The 18,715-nt window shown below is 38.7% G+C and overlaps 1 protein-coding gene across 1 annotated transcript; it reads right to left on the bottom strand.

The window, feature by feature from the left end:
• Nucleotides 1-461: 461 nt before the first annotated feature.
• LOC117493182 (adenylate cyclase type 3-like) lies at nucleotides 462-17,207 on the bottom strand. Its single transcript, XM_034143614.1, has 21 exons — nucleotides 16,996-17,207; nucleotides 12,757-16,030; nucleotides 11,975-12,124; nucleotides 10,414-10,553; nucleotides 10,214-10,325; nucleotides 9,157-9,284; nucleotides 7,941-8,099; nucleotides 7,693-7,852; nucleotides 7,418-7,525; nucleotides 6,829-6,905; nucleotides 6,452-6,613; nucleotides 6,200-6,287; nucleotides 5,871-5,987; nucleotides 4,616-4,887; nucleotides 3,731-3,812; nucleotides 3,413-3,571; nucleotides 2,058-2,204; nucleotides 1,805-1,921; nucleotides 1,497-1,623; nucleotides 1,291-1,415; nucleotides 462-1,014 (listed from the first exon to the last, which is right to left on the bottom strand). Exons 2-21 carry the CDS (start codon nucleotides 13,423-13,425, stop codon nucleotides 835-837), a joined length of 3,279 nt encoding a protein of 1,092 aa, XP_033999505.1. The 5' UTR covers nucleotides 13,426-16,030; nucleotides 16,996-17,207; the 3' UTR covers nucleotides 462-834.
• Nucleotides 17,208-18,715: the final 1,508 nt, after the last annotated feature.

Genomic DNA, 18,715 nt, shown 5'->3' with positions numbered 1-18,715 from the left:
CACTACCAAGCTTCCGGGTAGAATTATAATCCATGGGTGGCGCATGAGAACCTAGTTAGCATAATAAGTAACTGAAAACAATGAAACATCACTTAAAATTCATTTGAATGTCTCCAGAGACTTGGATTTAATTCATCCGCTATTTAAAAATTACCATATTGTCTACAGGTGGGATTTCTTTCTCTCCTAACAAACTGCCTACAGCTCAATAAATCATGCATCCCTAAATTAATATCATCCAATAGACTAAAATATAATGTAGGTAAGGGTTTTTGATCTTGGCTAAACATTAGACTTTAGCACTAAATTAGAACATATTAATCACACAAGATTTATTTACCTTTTTTGACTTCTGGAAATGATCAGCACATTTAAATTCAAATCCTTTCTGATATTTTTACTTTGTTTACCTGCTAATAATAACCCTAAAGACTGCAAGATCCAGAAATGAACCGCAAAGATGTAGTGCAAACATATTTATTGACAGTATAAATACAGTGTTATCAAGCTACAATATTTTTACAAAACCTGAGCTCAAGGCAAACAACAAAGGAGAGTAATTTATATGTCTGTTCCTAGCTTGTAATTCTCATAGCAGTCCATGATTCAAGTACAAAAGGATAACAATTTTCATTCTGTAAGAATTGCAACTAAATTCCTCAATTATGTACAATTATACAGAATCAGTTTTATCGTGAGTTGTATAGCATATTATGTGTTGTGTTGGTCTACTTTCATATGCTTTACATTGCTACAGAGCTTATGAAAAATATCTATGTAAGTCACCTTCTGCTCAGGCTTATCCCTAACAGCTTTTCACACAGTGGACAATTTTCAATGGTCCCCAACTTGGTGTGGTAAGGTAGTGGTCATTGGACCGCCATTTTTACTAGGGTTGTCTCTTCCTTTCATGAAGAAGGTGAGCAGCTCCCCTTTCCCTTTGACAAATATAGGCCCTCTTCGGATAAAACGGAAGCTGTAGTTCTTAAGGATGTCGTAGCAGTCCTCTACCACCTGAGGGTAGACATGGACAAAATCAGAAATTATACAACATCCATTGTACAGTACATAAAAGCAAATGTTGTGTAATTGTAGATAAGATAAGATATTGTATTGATACAAAAACCAAGATCAAGACAACAGTAACAAGTGAGTTTAGAGATTATTTTAAAAAGGACAGTGAATTTAATAGTCTAAGATCCTCAGGTAAAGCTTTTTCAGTATAAAACAGTAAATCAAAAATATTAACAGGATGTTTTCAAGTGTGTATGTCTGCTTTTGTGTTTGTACCTGGATGTTTCCCATCACTCCAGTAGATTCCATTCTGCTGGCCACATTGACCGTGTTGCCCCAGATGTCATAGTGAGGTTTACGAGCTCCTATCACTCCCGCCAACACTCCCCCCTTATTCAGACCTGAAAACATGGATATATTTAAAAACTTGAAAGATGTGCACCAATACAGGCGTACACAGACGCAAACACACACACACTGACCTATTCGGAGCATGAAGTTGTTGAAGGACTGTTTATTGAGGTTGGTAAGGGTGACTTTCATGGCCAAGGCGAAGTCTGCCAGGTCAGCAAGGTGCTGCCAGCGCTCGACCAGAGACTGATCCTCTGGCTGTGAAACAACAGCACAACTTTTTAACATCGTCACCATGTGAAACAGCAATTAATGTACGAATAAACAATGGATTGTTTGCAATGTTAAGGAGTATCCAATTAGATGTTATTTGGATTACATTATCAGTTTACAAAAAACATTAATTGAGTGACTTTATTACATACTACTATGTGCAGACCTTGCGCTTGCTGTAGTCGTTGGTGTTGCTCTCTGGAGTGAGTCCTGATGCTGCCATGTAGGTGCTTCCTATTGTCTTGATTTTAGTGATGAAGCGGAACTCTTCTCTATCCAGTAACTGGTGAAGGAAGCGGACATACAATAAATACATAGTAACATTCAAACACAGTTAATCAAATGGACTGTAGGCATTTAAAACCTTAGAGATGTACCAATTGTTCTCATTTTTTACAACCAGCTGTACAAAAACGTACACTATCAAAGTCTGAGATTATTTCATTGAGAATCCTTAGACACTCGATGCCGCCGTTGTTGATGCCCTCTTCAGTGTAGAAATCAGAAAAGTTGGGGATGGAAGCGAACATCACACCTACTTCATTGTAGGACTGGCTGTACAGTTCCTACAAATGACAAATGACATGGAATTAGTGTGTCTGATTTTATATTGCTTATTTTCTTCTTCAATACGGTTTTTATTATCATTGATTATAGAGAGGCGAAGTCCCTCCCTTTCCGGGGGACCTCCATGGGACCTTATTTCGAAAAAAGTATGTATTGAAGTCAATGGAGAGAGAAAGATTATCTTTCGATCCCGTTTGAATTGTGCCACAAATTACACATATGATGTTTGTCAATTTAAAAGATAATTTTGCAAGTCAAAAAAATTAAAATGTGTCGTAAAACTGTGAAGTAACACTTTTTTTGTGTGAAACCGCTCAATGAACTACATCTCCCGTCTCGCACCACACACCAAGACGGCCGTCACGTTGGCACATTTCACTTCTTTCTTTCAGAATGAGGCGAAAAGTATTAAAAGAGGTGAAAATCGCTAAAAGTCTGGGCATGTTGAGAGCTGTACATACACACAAGGGGAGTTAGTCGGTTCCGTAAGAGCCAGCATGCGGGACCGGGATTCTGGGATTTGTAGTCTTTCTAGTTGCGTATTTTTCATAGTCTTATATTTCAAGAGTTTTACGACAAACTGTGACGTTTTTGACATGGAAATTATTTTTTAAGATTGACAAACATCATATGTGTAATTCGTTGCACAATTCAAACGGGGTCGAAAGATAATGTTTCTCTCTCCATTGACTTCAATACATAATCTTTCCGAAATAAGGTCCCATGGGTCGGAAGTAGATGGGCGGGACTTCGCCTCTCTATTAGATAAACATGAGGATGTGTATTTTGTAAATTGTGTAATTTTTATTTATTTTGGTATCTTTAATATTTTTTTGTATGCATGCATCTTAGTTAACATTAAGCTGTGTTTAGCTCTTTTCTGCTGTAACAAATGTAAATTTCCCCTCTGTGGGACGAATAAAGGTATTCAGATTCTGATTCTGAAAGCCCTAATATGTAGTTTTGAAATATTCCACAAGATGGCACTCATGTGCATTAAATAGCATTGAAATAAGTATAATATACACTATAACTACAATAAGTGGCTTCAGGGCAGTTATTTGTGTTGCACCCTGATGATTTTTACTCCTTTCTGACTTTCCTCACTTATGTCCTTTTTCTCTCTCTCACTCCCCCTAAACATCGATATATATATATATATATGTCATACTACAACTTGGCCCTCGCTCGTTCATATCATATGTACCTCGTCTCTTTTCTTAGTGCCCAGGAAGTGTTTGGCCACATGCTCCGGCAGCATGTTGGTGACCAGCGCTTCGTTCCAGCGTCTCATCTCAAACACCCTCTCCTTCTGGTCATGCACGCCAACCTTCCACAGAAACAGCTTCCTGGACTGATACTCCAACTACACACACACACACACACACACATACCACAGAATCATTATATATTTCAAGATGAAATAGCAAGTTATTTGGATGAAAACATTACATCACACATTACACTATATGGCTGTGGGTCAAAAGTGTGATACAGAGTGGGTGTACTGGAGATAGTGACTCACATGCCGGGCAAAGAAGTAGAAGCCAATCATCATCACAATGATCATCATGGTCATGAGGTACTTGGATGGCACTATGGATGTTCTGGAAACAAGATGGAGGCAGAATATTGTATACTGGAACTACAACTGTATTATATAGCCAACAAAACAACTACAGATGGCAGAATATTTATCTTATAGCTTTTTTAAGGCACAGATTGCGGGTGAATAGGTTGAACATTTTTACAAATAGATTTTACCTTTAAACTGCTCATGTTGAAACTTACTTAAGGAGCTTTTTTTTTTATTATTAGAAGAGTACTGAAAGTTTAGGTTCAAATATGCATATTCGGCATTATTTTAAATAACATATTTAAATACAATTATAAAATATGTTCTAATTGGCTTATAGTTCCAGGACAGAAAATCCAAACATTGGATAAAGTCGGGTCCAAAATCTTTTGCTTTAAATATTCAAAGGTTTTTATAGAGGGGATTTAGCAAATCTCTTTGTATGCTTACATAAATCAGAAAGTACTATCAGCAGCTTTAAAAAAAAAAAAAATCTATTTCAGTAATGCTTTTAGGAATACATATTATATAAATAAAGTTTTCGGGGATATATGAACAAACCCTTCTGTATCCTCCAGAATACAGATAGGAATTAAACTGGAACTGCTACTGAAGTGGAGATGTAAGCTCAAAGGTATGAGACCATTTTAAACAGCCTTTAAAGATATGTATTATAACATTCCATACAAATTATCCAAACACCACAGGTAACTCATAGAAGTCAACAAGCAATTCTGAAAAATGTAAAAGTTAATGAATCACCTTTATCTGTGTATTTTCATCAAAATTACAAAATTGTACACTGTTCATTTATCTGTTTGAACAATTTCTCACCTGTACGAGGCAAACTGTATATAGTCATACAGGTCGAAAATGTCCCTCCAGCTGTAGATATTAACGGCTCCTGTTGCTGTGACGACCAGCACCATGAGACCCAGTTTAATCAGGTGGCTGACCTGAACCAGCATGGTGGTGGCGATGAGTGACATCACAGCCATGAAGCTGTAGTGCTTTGGGTTCTGTGCACAGCCTCTGCCCCCAAGTGACTCCAACACGGGGCCCGAAGTGCTGTTGAAGATTTGAAGGGACGGAGGTACACAGCTCAGCTGCAATATCAGAGATGAAGGGCATGAGACATTGTCAGTTCACACATGTTATTAGCCCTTTTTGTCACCAAATCCATATTTAGTATGATTTCCAACATTTGTTTTGATTGGTTTAAAGTTTGCACTGCATATGTGTGCAAATAGGTAGAGAATATTTCATTATTCTCTTTGAAGCTTTTGACATACTGACATTTACTGAAATATATAGATGAAACAGCAGAAAAACTAAATCAGGGTTCAAAAGAAAAACTTACTTTCAGTTAGACCAATTTAGAAAATATCTATTCCACAATGAAGGACATTTTAAAATTGTGAGCACAATTGGTTAATATCTAGGACATAAGGTGTCTAAAAAATAAATAATATATTCATAGTATATTTTCTGTGGGCACAATGTATACAGACGTGTCCAATTGGTAATTTTATACATTAAATATACTGTACGTCAAAAAAACCTCATAACAACTGCAACGACAGGAACAATATTACTTTTTTGTGACTTCCGCATGACAGCTAATACACAGAAATGAATGTTCACTTTAGCGTCCCCTATTCCTGTCAGACCTTGAAGGCAGCGTTGTGTGTAACAGGCTGCTCCCTGGGGGCAGTGACAAATGAGCCAGCAGGCAGTGAGACAGACAGCTAATGGACCCCACTGGGAACATGTAGTCAGACACATAAAAGGCACTGATGGTTTGATGAGGACAAAGTGGAAACAAACCAGCTAAAAGACGCCCACACGCTAGGGTAGGGAGATATGATGATATGTACCATGACAGTGGCATTAAATATTTTTTGATTTATATGATAAAGTAGCTTAATATTTTCAGGTATTCCATTCACTGGATTAGCAATGTTTATCACATTAGTACAATGTATTCAGTCATTTTTTCATAAAACTACATATACAGTGAGAAAAACCTTAGCCACACATATATTAACACAATGTGTCAGAGTTGAGTAAAAGTGTCTTTCATTCATACCATGTCAGCAATCACAGCCATGGTAAGAACAAAAATGGCCGCCATGGCCCAGGTGTTTCTGGCCCAGCGTGTGCGATCGATCCACACCGAGAAAGACACCAACCTCTTGGAGAACATCTGTGACAAAAAGATATGTTTTACTTCATGTGATGTTTCAATATACTTTACAAGATCAGTGAATCAGTCTTGTGTCACAAAGTACATTTTAAAGTCAATTGCCTTTGTGATCGTGTACATTTGGAAATGCTAAAAGGTTGGAAAGTGCTGATCAAAGACGTAAAACAAATTGTGTTTCACTGCAACCATGGATACTAGTTTTGTTTTCTCACCCTGGGGAAGATGGCAGCCAGGGAGCAAACTGTGAGGATGAGCAACAATACCTCTCCTATCGTGAGAGTCACATAGTTCACAGCCAACCTAGAACAAGAAAACACAGAATTAGTACATTTTTAGGCAGAACATCACAATTTTTAAGGCACAATTGGTTCCTGTTTGAATTCACAGAAGCCCAAGTAGCATTTTAAACTCTCCAGGCATTTCAGTGTGTACTAATTGCAGGTAATAAGACACATTGAGCTCACAGTGGGTCTATGAACACCTCCATTGCTGTGATGAAGAAGAGCACAATGATGCAGCAGCAGAAGGCCGCCCCGCTCCGCTTTTCCTTCTCTGAGGAGTACTGCTCCTCCAACTTTCCATCCACGAAACGCAACAACACAGGGTTGATATTGTGATCCTTCATTCTGTAAGCAGATGTGGTAATATAAGAAAAAAAACGTTAGAAATGGCTGGAGTTGGGACAAACAAAAGGCCTGTGAGTTGTGTTGTACAACGATTGAGGACCAATTGTACACATTAGTTGAAAAAACAATACATTTCTATGACATTTTTTTGTTGGTCTCAGCTACTTTAACAGTCTTTATTTTGTCATCTTATTTTATTTGTCAAATGTTCTTACATTTGCTGGGTTTCTCTCTCCAGCAGCTCCTGCTGTAGTCGTTTGTTGATCTCTTGTTCTTCGGCCATCTTATTCTTCTGAGTTTCGGAGCAAGAAAATGAGACATGGGTTAGATTACCAATTTTTTATGGTGCATTTAATGCTATTTAGGATAACGTGTGTATTTGTATGTATGGGTTATAATAATAATAATAATAATAATAATAATAATACATTATATTTATATAGCGCTTTTCCTGGTGCTCAAAGCGCTTACAATCAAGTAGTTATTAGCAAGTTATAATACCTCTTTCAAATTAGCACAGCTCTCCACTTTAAATACAGTATATAGTATTTGTCATATGTAAATATTGTTCATTTGTTATAATAGTCTTAAAATTGTTTTTTAAAATAGCTTTTTTTTTTTTTTTACGTATTCTTCTTTCTGTGTCTTTGTATGCACCACATATACCAAAGCAAATTCGTCGTATGTGTTAACCAACTTGGTAATAAAATCGATTCTGATTCTAAAGTAAACCCTTTGGCCATCTGTACTCATAGGAGGACTTTGGTTTATATATAATGAATAAAAACATTTATCATAGTTCACCTCCTGTATAGAGTCAGCGGCCGTTAATTGGGGTGAGGTGGCATTCCCATTGGTTACTGTAGTGTTGATCAACTGGTTTGAATTTGTGTTGGACAACATCCCAGGTTTCTGAGGAGGAGAAGCAGAACAATATCTGTTAATGCTATTATGTGTGCATAAAAAATGGATATTTCTCCAAAAAAAGAAAAGAAATACTTTGTTTTTGATTCAAGCTAAACATAGGTCATGATCAAACAAACAATGACAATGCCCTGAAAGACAGTTCGCTGACTCACATTTGCATTGAGCCCATTGGCCGCCTGTGTAGGCACCAGCACCAGGTAAGTTTCGATGCCTTTCTCCATCAGGTACTCGCACCTCTCCCCGCCCTCCCCCGGCTCCAGGTCAAAACCTCCGAGCAGACAGTCCTTGGTTGTCTGGGAAATGTGCACTCTCCTGTGGAGCACACAAAACTCTTGAAATAAACCACAACGAAGAATTTAATCACTCCCGCTGACAGTGAAATAAAGCATTGTTCTCTTACCCAGGAATCCCCCCAGATTCCATCTTATTGGCTACAGTTACGTCTGTGGACCAAACGTCAAACTGCCACTTCTTCTGCCCCAGCACCCCCCCCAGCACGGTGCCTGTGTGGACGCCCACACGCATGTCCACTTCAGTTTTAGTCTTCTCTCGTACGTACCTAAGAAAGGAGGGGAAAGTGGGAGATCTCTGTAGTTATCTTTGAAGTCATTATGTCACAAATAGCCCACTCTTCTTCGTCTGTATTGTCTTTCATGTCTATTTTTCATGTTTTATCCCATATTATTGATAGAAGTCTAAGATTAATTGGCATTGTTTCTTTTTCTCTTTTCTCTCCTACTTTGGGGATTCTGTGTTGAGTGGCAAAATATCCCTCATCTAATTTCTTCCTTTACTCATTCATATCTTTAATTATTGAGATTGCCTTTTGTCATATATTTCATTTCATTTTTATTTGTTCCGTTCATGGTATGCACAACTTAATGTATAACAATTATTTACAAAACATGTTTCTATAAACACAGCATACCGAAAAGGAGCAGGGAGAAGAAAATTATCTTATATTACCTCTATTTAAAATAATAAATAGAAATAGATGGTCTGTCCTTCATATTTTCTTATTCACAGCCAATCATAACAGTATCGTAGGAAAATAAGAGAAACACAAAAACTTACAAAAAAATACTTAGTTCCCACTTGACAGTTAAAGGTGGGGTAGGTAAATTTGAGAAACCGGCTCGAGATACACTTTTTGTTATATTCCATGGAATGCTCTTAACATCCTGATAGCAATGAATATCTTAAGTGCTTTGACAAAAAATCCATAAAAAAAAGTCATCTGTGGAAGCCGTGGTACTGTAAAAAGCACGACCAATCATTTTAGCCGGCCCGGCTAAAATAACTGGATGGCCTACCTGCCTGTCAGCCTTCCATCTGTGCACAAACTTATCTCGTGCCCTCATTGGTCATGTGCGCGTTCGTGTGTGTTGGAGGAGGGGCTCTGTAAGGAAGGGGCAGATTTTTTCCGGCTGTGTATTTTCAAATTCTAGCGCACTCGAGCTGGTTTCTCCAAAATTACCTACCCCACCTTTAACTGAAAGAAACAAAACAAAAACATATATACACAATATGTACAAATAAAACCACCATAATACAAACTCTACATTAATACTACCCCTTCCTTTTCCATTTTTTGCCAATGAATGATCACTACTTACGATATTGCGTCCACCATGGCGAGGCCCATATTTATGGAGCAGGCAGCGTGGTCCTCTCTGAAATCAGGAAGACCACAGATGCAATAGTAACAGTCTCCAAGGATCTTAATCCTCAGTTGGTGATGGTCCTGCAAGACAGCACGAGGAGAAAGAATGGTGCATACTTAAAATACGTGTAAGTGTAGCAAACAGAAAAACATTGTCAATATCTACAAATCAAAGAATATACATATGTTATGTTCTGCTTCTTTCGACGGTCCTATCAAACAGAAAGTCAAAAGTCACTATTGTATGCTTAAGTGATTAGTAGAAATACTGAAAGGACCTTAAGTGGTGACTTTTTGACTACAGATCGGGTCCAAAACTAACACGCTACATGAATGTCTGGGAGAAAATTAATTGTATTAATTGTATATGCTACACAAATATGGCCAGGATCCGTTGAATTTTCGGAATATTGGGTTGCAGATTCAAATTTTCCAAAGGGGGGTTCATTTAGCATGAAACACTTGAGATAATTAAAGGATAAGTTGAAAAAGAAAGTAGAAGGAAAGTGAGCTCAAAGAAAACTATTTCTGCTAAAAAGTTAGCAATGATTGAGAGTAAGACCTGAATATTTCAGATGTGTGTATCTCACACTGCACTGTAACTTTTATTCATGTACCTTTGTTATTCATGTTTTATTTACTTTGCTTTTAAATGAGTGTTTTTAAATGCCATTTTATAATATGTTTCTTAATGCTCTTAATGTCTTTGATTTTTGTAAAGCACTTTGAATTGCCTTGTGTTGAAAGGTGCTATATAAATAAACTTGCCTTGCCTTTCTTCTAGGTTTAATTTTGTTTTAATTAGTGGTATTGTTATTATGTGTGTGCACATGTCTATTCCCTCCTTGTGTCATAATAACAGATAAAATCAAGAAAAAATATAATTATATCTTTAAAACCATAAAAAAGGATATATCAGCTATATAAAACATAACCAGTACTTCATACCAAACAATATATTGTCAAATCTAGGAAAGAAAAAAGGAGAGAATACAGTAAACCTGACTCACTTCTGCCAGTTGGTCGAAGAGGGCGAACAGTTCATTGAGCAGCTTCACGAGCTCCTGGGCGCTGCAGGTGGAGGACAGCTGGGTGAAGCCAACTATGTCAGCAAACAGGATACTGGAAGACGAGGGAAGAGGTGTAACATTCAGAAACCTTCCCGTAACAAATACCATCAATACACTGCAACAAAATGTGTGGTCCCAACCTGACGTTTTCATGGCGGTACATGTACATGGTGTTGAATTGCTGCTGCTGCTGGCCCCCGAGCTCACTGGCCTGGTTCTTCATGCCCTGCAGCATCTCGTCTGCAATGTGTTTGGGCAGGATGGACAGTAATAGTTCCTCCTATATGGAGACAACACAGGATGAACAGTGAGCCTTGTCAGGTTCAGTACTGACACAAAGATTGTCCCATGTGTATGTTTTTGCATTTGTGTGCATAGCATGACTGAGGTAGAGAAGGGATTCTCACGAGATCCTGCCAATGTGTTCCTCTTGGTTGGGTCTGTCTGTCTTCTATTAAGCCCCAAATGAAAAGACACTTGGGGAATGTTATTCATTCTCTTTTTGTCTTCCACATACTGTTACTATACCATTATTCCTCATCTTTTCAACCCTACTCTTAGAACAACTCTCGTACCCTTACCTTGCTCTCTTATTCCCAGAAATTGTCACATCACAGCAAGAAATGTGAGATGTGATTAAAGTAAAGTAATTTAATGAATTAGATTAAGGTTGGAGTAAAAACATGGTATAGTATATTTGGCTATAATAAATCAAACTAATGTATTAGGAATACTGTATCATTGTGAGTTTATTGAGAACGTGATTGCACAGAAAAAGTAAAAAGTATGTATACTCTAGTTCATTTCTTAGGACAACTTTGAGGATTCAGATTCAGATTAATAATTCAAAATATAATCATAAAATCATTTTAATGTGTTATTATAGGTTAAGATAAACTTTATTAATCCCTTGGTGAAATTCATAAGCTATCTGGCAGTATTTAAAGTAAAGAAAACAAGTTCCAAGTTAAATACCTTCAACAATAAAGGGATGAACGCTTTAATGCTTCAATAATTATAATAAATATAACTGCAAATGAGCCTTTGTGCAACATAGGTACACTTCCTATGGTACTTTAAGTTCATTTTGATGCTTAACCTTTGCACTTTTACTTACGTTACATTTTGAATGCATGAATTTTACTGAACATATTATTTATACACAGTAGAATTGCTTCTTTTACCATGTCTTTAATCTTTTATACATTCCCTTTACATTCCAACCCCTCATTTCTGAAAGACAAATTAAAGCCTAAATACTAGATAATTTATAAACAATTGGACCAAAATCAAACCATTATGGAGAAAGCTGGCAGCTGCAAAAGGAACCATAGAGAAAGAAAAACTGATAGACATAGATAAGTTCACATAAGGGGAAAGGAAGAGCTATTAAAATACAAAACAAATTCCTAAATCTAAGTGTATCCTTCAACAATTTAGGTTTTGTTGGCACAGAGCTTAATCCGTCCATATTGTGCTCGGTCCCTCGCGGTGGCTGCGCTGGTGAAAACAAGTCTGTCTAATCACCCATTTATCCTCGAGCTCAGCACAACACATTATAATTAGGCAGAACAGCGTGCCCTTCCTCACCGGTGTGTTTGTGTATAATGTGAATGTGTGTGTCAGCCCCAAATTAGGAAATGGATTATCTCATTAGGCAAAGTCTACCTGTAATTGTGTATTTGTGTGTGCCACGTTTACCTGCTGGGTGCTCTCCTCCTCCAGTGTGACTTTGACCTGTAGTGACTGACGGGCCTCCAAAAATGCTGTCCTGTACTTCCTGTCCGCCATGTAGTACGACAACACACCCACCGTGGCTGAGCACAGGTACAGCATCATGTTGGCTAGGAGCTGAAGACAGGATGTTTGTTTGTTTACTGATAGTAAGTTTCCTCATTCTGTCAATGTGTATTGTTGTTTGTAGTTCTCATACAGTATATTGAATTGAATATGGGAATCACTTAGTTTTAAGAATAATCAGCTGGATTCATGTATTTCTTGCTTCTAACAGATGTAGTATTGAACTGTTTCAGTGAAGAAAGACAATTTTCTGCAATGTAGGCCTATTTTTATCCGAGAATAAAATATAGCTGAAAATTGAAATAAATGTAAATATAGTCAGTGTAAATTCTTTACAGAAATATATAATTTTCAAATATATACCATTGAGACTATTCTGGCTATAGTGCAAGTAAATCTCCACCGGTGCATCAAGAATACTCAACTTGGAACTTTTGCAAAATGACATTATTTGCATAAAAAAACTTGAATAAATTACCATTGTGTTTACAATTATTTTTTATAATGTGAAACAAAAATTGTTAATGGGCCAAATTTGGCCATGAATTATGGATCATGCAATACCCTGAAAGCATCGAATCTTCAGTGCCTTCTACTGTCCTGTATGACCATTTTGGGCTTCTTTTCATTTTTTAGGTTTCAGGTGCTTTGTCATTTATCACTTTACAGGGGACCATATTTACCTGTCTAACCAGCATGGGCCCCTGCAGGTCATCCTCGGACTTCTGAGCCACAGTCACCCCCAGCACCAGGGTGTGTATCACAGAGGAGAGGGCCGTGAGACGGAGCAGCGGCCCCAGGTCCAGCGGAAGGGTCAGAAAGCTGGAGAAAGTGAAAAAGGCATGCCAGCCCACAGAGTCACTTCCTTGGGGGAAACGCTCATAGTTCAGACACATGTAACACAAAACGTGCACGTTTATCATCAGCCACAGAATGTACGGCACTGCTCCGCGCGCCACCGGTGACGCGGGAAGCTTCTGCAGCCGGCACAGCGCGTACAGCCCCGCGTCCGCAGACAGCCCCACCGCGGCGACCACCACCATGGCCAGTTTGTCCTGAGTGTACACCACCGCGCACATGATGATGATGAAGCTGTTGAAAAGAGCGGCAAACAACGCCAGCACGAGCAGGTTTTCTTGTCTCTGTCTGCGGAAGTAGTTCTGGTAAATTCTCTCCAGTGACTCTGGAGCAAACGCAAGGCGCGCCGCGCGCGGCAGGCAGCGGCAGCATCTCGACTGGAGCACGGTCACTTCACGGGTCTGAGACCCACCGTGACCCGTGTCACTGGGACCCTGCAACGAATACTCTGCAGACTGCTCTGTGTCTGTCGTGGGGATCCGGTTCAAAGACATGTTGGTTTAGTAAAGACTATCCTGATGGTTCCTCAAGTAATACTGTTGATCAATGCCAAAATCCATGGAAAAGTAACACAACTTTTTTTATGCAAAAATTAATCCATGGTAATGAAAAGCATTTTAGTGCTAACAATCATAACATCCCAGGGAGTTTTAGGCATCAAAACGTGCTCACCTTCTTAATTATATGGTGTCAATAACTTCCTTTAAAGTACTTTACATTACAGTTATGAAGATGCTGCTCCTCCCCAGGCTGCTTCAGTGGAAACACTTCTTCTTCCTTGCTGCCGGAGTCCTGTGTGCTGCCATGGTAGACCAACAAAACCCTGAGCCACAGGTGGATATCCATTTGCCAGCAACATATAATCTTTTCAGAGAGGGCATTATAAGTATATATAGGCAAAAGGGCATCTTATTCTGATGTACGGATCCATATTTCTCCTAACTCCGGTACGATCTGCACAACAGACTGTACTTCAAGATGCTCTTCAGTATTCTGATGTTATTCTTCGTTTCTCTCTCCTCCCACCCTCCCCCTCCTTTTTCTAAACACCAAGTCCTCTGTTACTGTTGCTAAGATGAAGCCAAAGTGACTACCAGATTGCAATCATGTCTTGGGAAGTGTGGCAAAGCTGGTGTGAAGAAGTAAGGAAGAAGGATTATTACATCCACTCTTTGAAAAAATGAATTTTCTAAGTACCACCAACAAATACACTTGTTTTTTCTCTGACAATTTACTTTTTACGGTATTATGTTCAAAAGAAAGAATACGAAAATGTTATTTAGCATTCCAATAGGTACATTCCATGAAAAGAAAATTAAATTGAAATTAAAAGTTCTGTATGCCAACACACCTCATACCATATATCTACCTCAAATAAGTATTTTGAAATCTACATTTTCTGTACATTTTCATTAACACTCAAGTGTAGACACAATCTTCCAAGATTTCTATATTCAAATAAATACACAAACACATGCTTGGATAAAATGTATTCTTATTTTTTTTTTAACACTCAATTATACATCTTTATGACACAATTGTCAGGTATGCGAATTTGCTTTTCATTTAAAAGAGTATTTGATTCAAATAAGCTCACATTTAATTTGGTATTCATATTTTACGTCAGTTTGAATATGCAATAATGCAAGAACATGCATATGCACACACATGCACTCTTAGTGTTTGGCCACAGATCTGAGCGCTTCTATCAGTCTGTGTGTGTGTTGGTTGTCTGCGGTGATTTGCCTATCATGCCACTGAGGGCACTTCCCAAAGCCAATAGTATAGCCACAGAAACTCCCAGAGTCCCCAGCCTCCCTAGAGCTGCGGTAGCCAGCGCTGCAGCCCCCAGTGCCCCGGCTCCGATAGGTGCTGCTGCTGCGGTGACCGTCTCCATGCCGATTCCTTTAATTAGCTCTGGCCCCGTGAGAAGGCCTCTTTGTAGATTCACCTGAGTGTTGAACGGGCTCTTTGGTGCACCCAGGACAAACGCCCCTACTGCAACTAGGGTGATTTGTAAAAGTTCTGATATTGTTAGGGGTGTCGAATTCACTGCTAGGCTGAGCGTTGATAGAAGTGCACCAACAACGACTGACCCTAGAGCTGCTAACGTTGTGTTTCTAGACCCAAATGCGTGTTTTGCTGCAACGCTTGCAGCTCCAAGCGACACCCCTGCAGCTGTAGCCGCTCCTAATGTTCCCCCCATGCTGCTCCGGGACCCTAGAGAAGAACTTAAATGCAGTATGGCTCTAAGAGAAACAGATGATATTATGGCAGCTCCCAAAGCGACCTTTCCAGCCACCTCTGGCCCCAGCCCAGCCGTGGCCACTGTTCCCAGACCAGCTCCGAGCAGGCCTGCAGACAGATACGCAACCCAGAGGACCGACTGCAGCATCAAAACCACCTCCGCTTCAGACCCTTCTCCTGCTCCACCTGCCCCTAAACCAACCGAAAATCCCAGTATACCCACAAAAACAGAATAGAAGAATATCCTCTCCAGGAGTTTGCACCTGCTTTTAGATTTTGGTTTTTGGGTCATTCTCTCCGTCAGAGCCTTTCGAAGGGCACAAAGCACGGAGATGGTCAATCCCATGATGAAGAGTCCAACCATGACTCCCATTCTTCCGTACAGGACACTGAGGTAGAGTGTGGTGAAGATGATCAACAGAGCTGTGGTCATGTCGTTGATATTGGAGTATGAGTAGACTACAAGGACCAGAATGCCTTGGGTGGCGATGCAGATCCATGGAGGAAGGATGCCTGCTAACACTCCAGTAGTGACAGCACCAAGCACAACAGAGGCTCCCATTGTGGCCTCCTCTAACCAAGGCAACCTCGCTCCAACTTTATTCAACAGCTTCATCACCATGGCAGCAAGGAGGAAACCACTTCCCAGAGAAATGAGCAGTGAGGTGAACACGAGGCACGCTGTCACCACGCCGACCCCGGTGGATCCGGCTCGTCCAGCAGCCAGAGTTGCAGCAGACAGCAGGACGCCATCTTCAGTCAGTGAGGGCTCTACTGCGAATAATGCAGCTTCTCCAAAAGCAAATCCTGCTGCTGCACTTTGTAGGATCGTCTGCACTGCACCAAAAGCACCTAGGAGAGGAAAAGAAACAAATATATGATATACTGTATAACAATTTGTTTACAAGGTTGAAATTAACTAAGTATTTACTTCAATGCCAACAACAATTGTACACATGAAGTTCAGTTTAGTGGAACTGCATTATGGAAAATATAGGTTTCAGAGTTTTTTGAGCACAATTTCCAGTATTTTTAGATTTTTCTTCTTTTAAAAAAAAATCTATTAATCAATCTTTAGTTTGAACAATTATCATATCATCAAATAACATTCATTAATTTTGAATGTAAATATTGCACTTTTTCCAAACCCTTTTCCGACAGCTCGTATAGTTACTTTTATTTATCAATACAAAATTAAGATCAAATTGTAAAACATGATGTCTTGCCGAATGTCCTATGTTTTTAAAGCATCTGCAATAATCCAATAGCAATACAGTACACATTTGCCATTCTAAATTAGGAGTATGTTTACTCTATGTATATTATTAACATAATACATTACTTTTATTAACTAACTATTAAATGCAGGAGTTTTACTTGAAATTAAATTATTTTATATTGCGGTAGATTTACTAGTCAGTACTAAGTAGTAGAGGATCTGAATACTTGCATTTTCTCAACTCGAAAAATGTCTCCTGTCACTTTAAGACGAAAGTGAAACCACTGAAATGGCTCCACGCTGACACTTAAAACCAGGAAGACTTTCTGAACTACGAAAGAACAACAAACATTTCAAACAGACCATTTCATTACCTGCACCCTTGTGTCAGTGCAGTTAATTATCTGCAATAAATAGTTGTCTGTAGTCTGCTTCATTATAGTAGGCTACAACAACAGCAACACTGTCACATGGCTGCAGATATGAACTCTGAGTCATCTGTCCAGCTAATGAGAGCAGCTGACTGAATATCTGATACACTGTTATTTATCTCAAGTTTAGCTATATTGTTTTAAGTGTATCTCTTAAATAGTCTTACCAAGGCTTGTTTCTGCCATGGCTTCTTGAGGCTGCCTCTGCATGAAGCTCAGGCACAGAACACAGGCTCCACCTTTTCCTGTCTGATGCCACTTTTCACCCACAGAGGGCAGAAACAACCATAATAAAGATAAGTGAATGGTTGACATTCAGTAAAGTTATACTTCATATAAAAATGTTTTTAAACGGTCAGCTGTTCCTGTTAGTACAGTCTGTAAACATATTCTAAATAAATGCAGTAATAAACTGTTGTTTTTTTTCAACACAATATGCATTTGTGTTCTAAACAATTGTTTTATTTTTGCAGGTTTAATTGAGGCTTAACCAGTTAAAATCTCACTTATTCACAAGCACAATACAAACCAGGAAACATGTTGCAATGCATGATTTCTGTTTTCTTTTTTTATATATAGTTAAGAGATAAAGAGTGAAGTCAGGGGATGTTATAAAACATGTTAAAACATTTGTAATGGTTAAAAATACTTGTTTTTTCCAGTCTCAGTGCACCTCCTGCTGGAGTCTGCTATGTTGGAATTCCTCTCTAATCAAATGGAAAACCAAATATAGAAATAATTTACTACAGTAAAATGCCAGTAACACATTGATGAACCAGCATTTATAAGCATGTGCCATAAAACAATATGACATTTTACTGCAGAACAAACTTTTACTTGTGATACTTTTGATACATTCGGCTGTTAATACTCTCTCACTTAAACGCGATATTGTGTTTATACAGTATACAGGTAGTCAGGTACATACTTGAATTTCTGGTTTCTACTAGAGCCGGTCAACAGGCTTTAATGCTGACCTTTTTTTTTTTCAGATACCGTCTGCCTGAAAATACATGTATTCACCCTCTGTCTGGAAGGCATCAGTCTGCACACCTTTGTGCAAGGACAACAATTGACAACTAAGATTACAAGTTTACCTGACGTGAGCTCATGTACATTTAGCATTTTATACTCTCTTTTTATCAAAGCATAGATGAAATATGACTCTCATTGGTGATTACGTGCAAAGTTAGCACTCTACATATGCTTGTTTAAACGGAGGGCCCTTGACCCAAAAAACGGCAATAAAATCCCTGTAACGCTGAACAATCCTAGTTTGTAGGATGCATACTGATCACATAAACATGTAAAAAATACATACTGCCCTGTCAGCAACTCATTTTTGCATCGCAGACAGTTTTTTTTTTTATAACCCAGTTTCAGTTCATCTTGTAAGAGTTATCACATTCAGACTAAGATTTCATACAAATGTATTTATTTCCCTAAATAGGCATTTGAATGCAAATCCAAAAAATACAATGGGGTAAATTACTGTTAAAAAAAGTTTATAATATCATGCTAGAGGTGGATTTTCCACTGAATGAACACTTTTCCTTATTGGTTTAGGCTTTAATTGAACAATAAAGCTTTAGTAATCATTAATAAAATCATATTTTTTATAATCCCTTTATTAATAGTGTCTTTAGTGTAAATCATTTCCATGGGATTTGGGAGGACGAACAACAGGCAGAGCCCAGCGCTCTGAAATCTGTGATGCGACCGGCTGGCTGCATTGTTATCACCCAGGAAAAGCGCCTCTTCAACCCCTATTCATACTAGGAAACAGCCGTGGACAGCTGCTAAAGGGAGAACTACAAACCATCCTCCTAAACCACTGAGTGTGCCAATCCAGAACAGATACGCTCTGCTGACCCAGAACCGGAGATC

The sequence above is a fragment of the Trematomus bernacchii genome, unplaced genomic scaffold (assembly GCF_902827165.1).
Source record: "Trematomus bernacchii unplaced genomic scaffold, fTreBer1.1, whole genome shotgun sequence".
In the NCBI taxonomy this organism is placed as follows: domain Eukaryota; kingdom Metazoa; phylum Chordata; class Actinopteri; order Perciformes; family Nototheniidae; genus Trematomus; species Trematomus bernacchii.
Note: the sequence above shows the minus strand (reverse complement) of the source record. Positions and strands in the feature narration are given on the sequence as shown.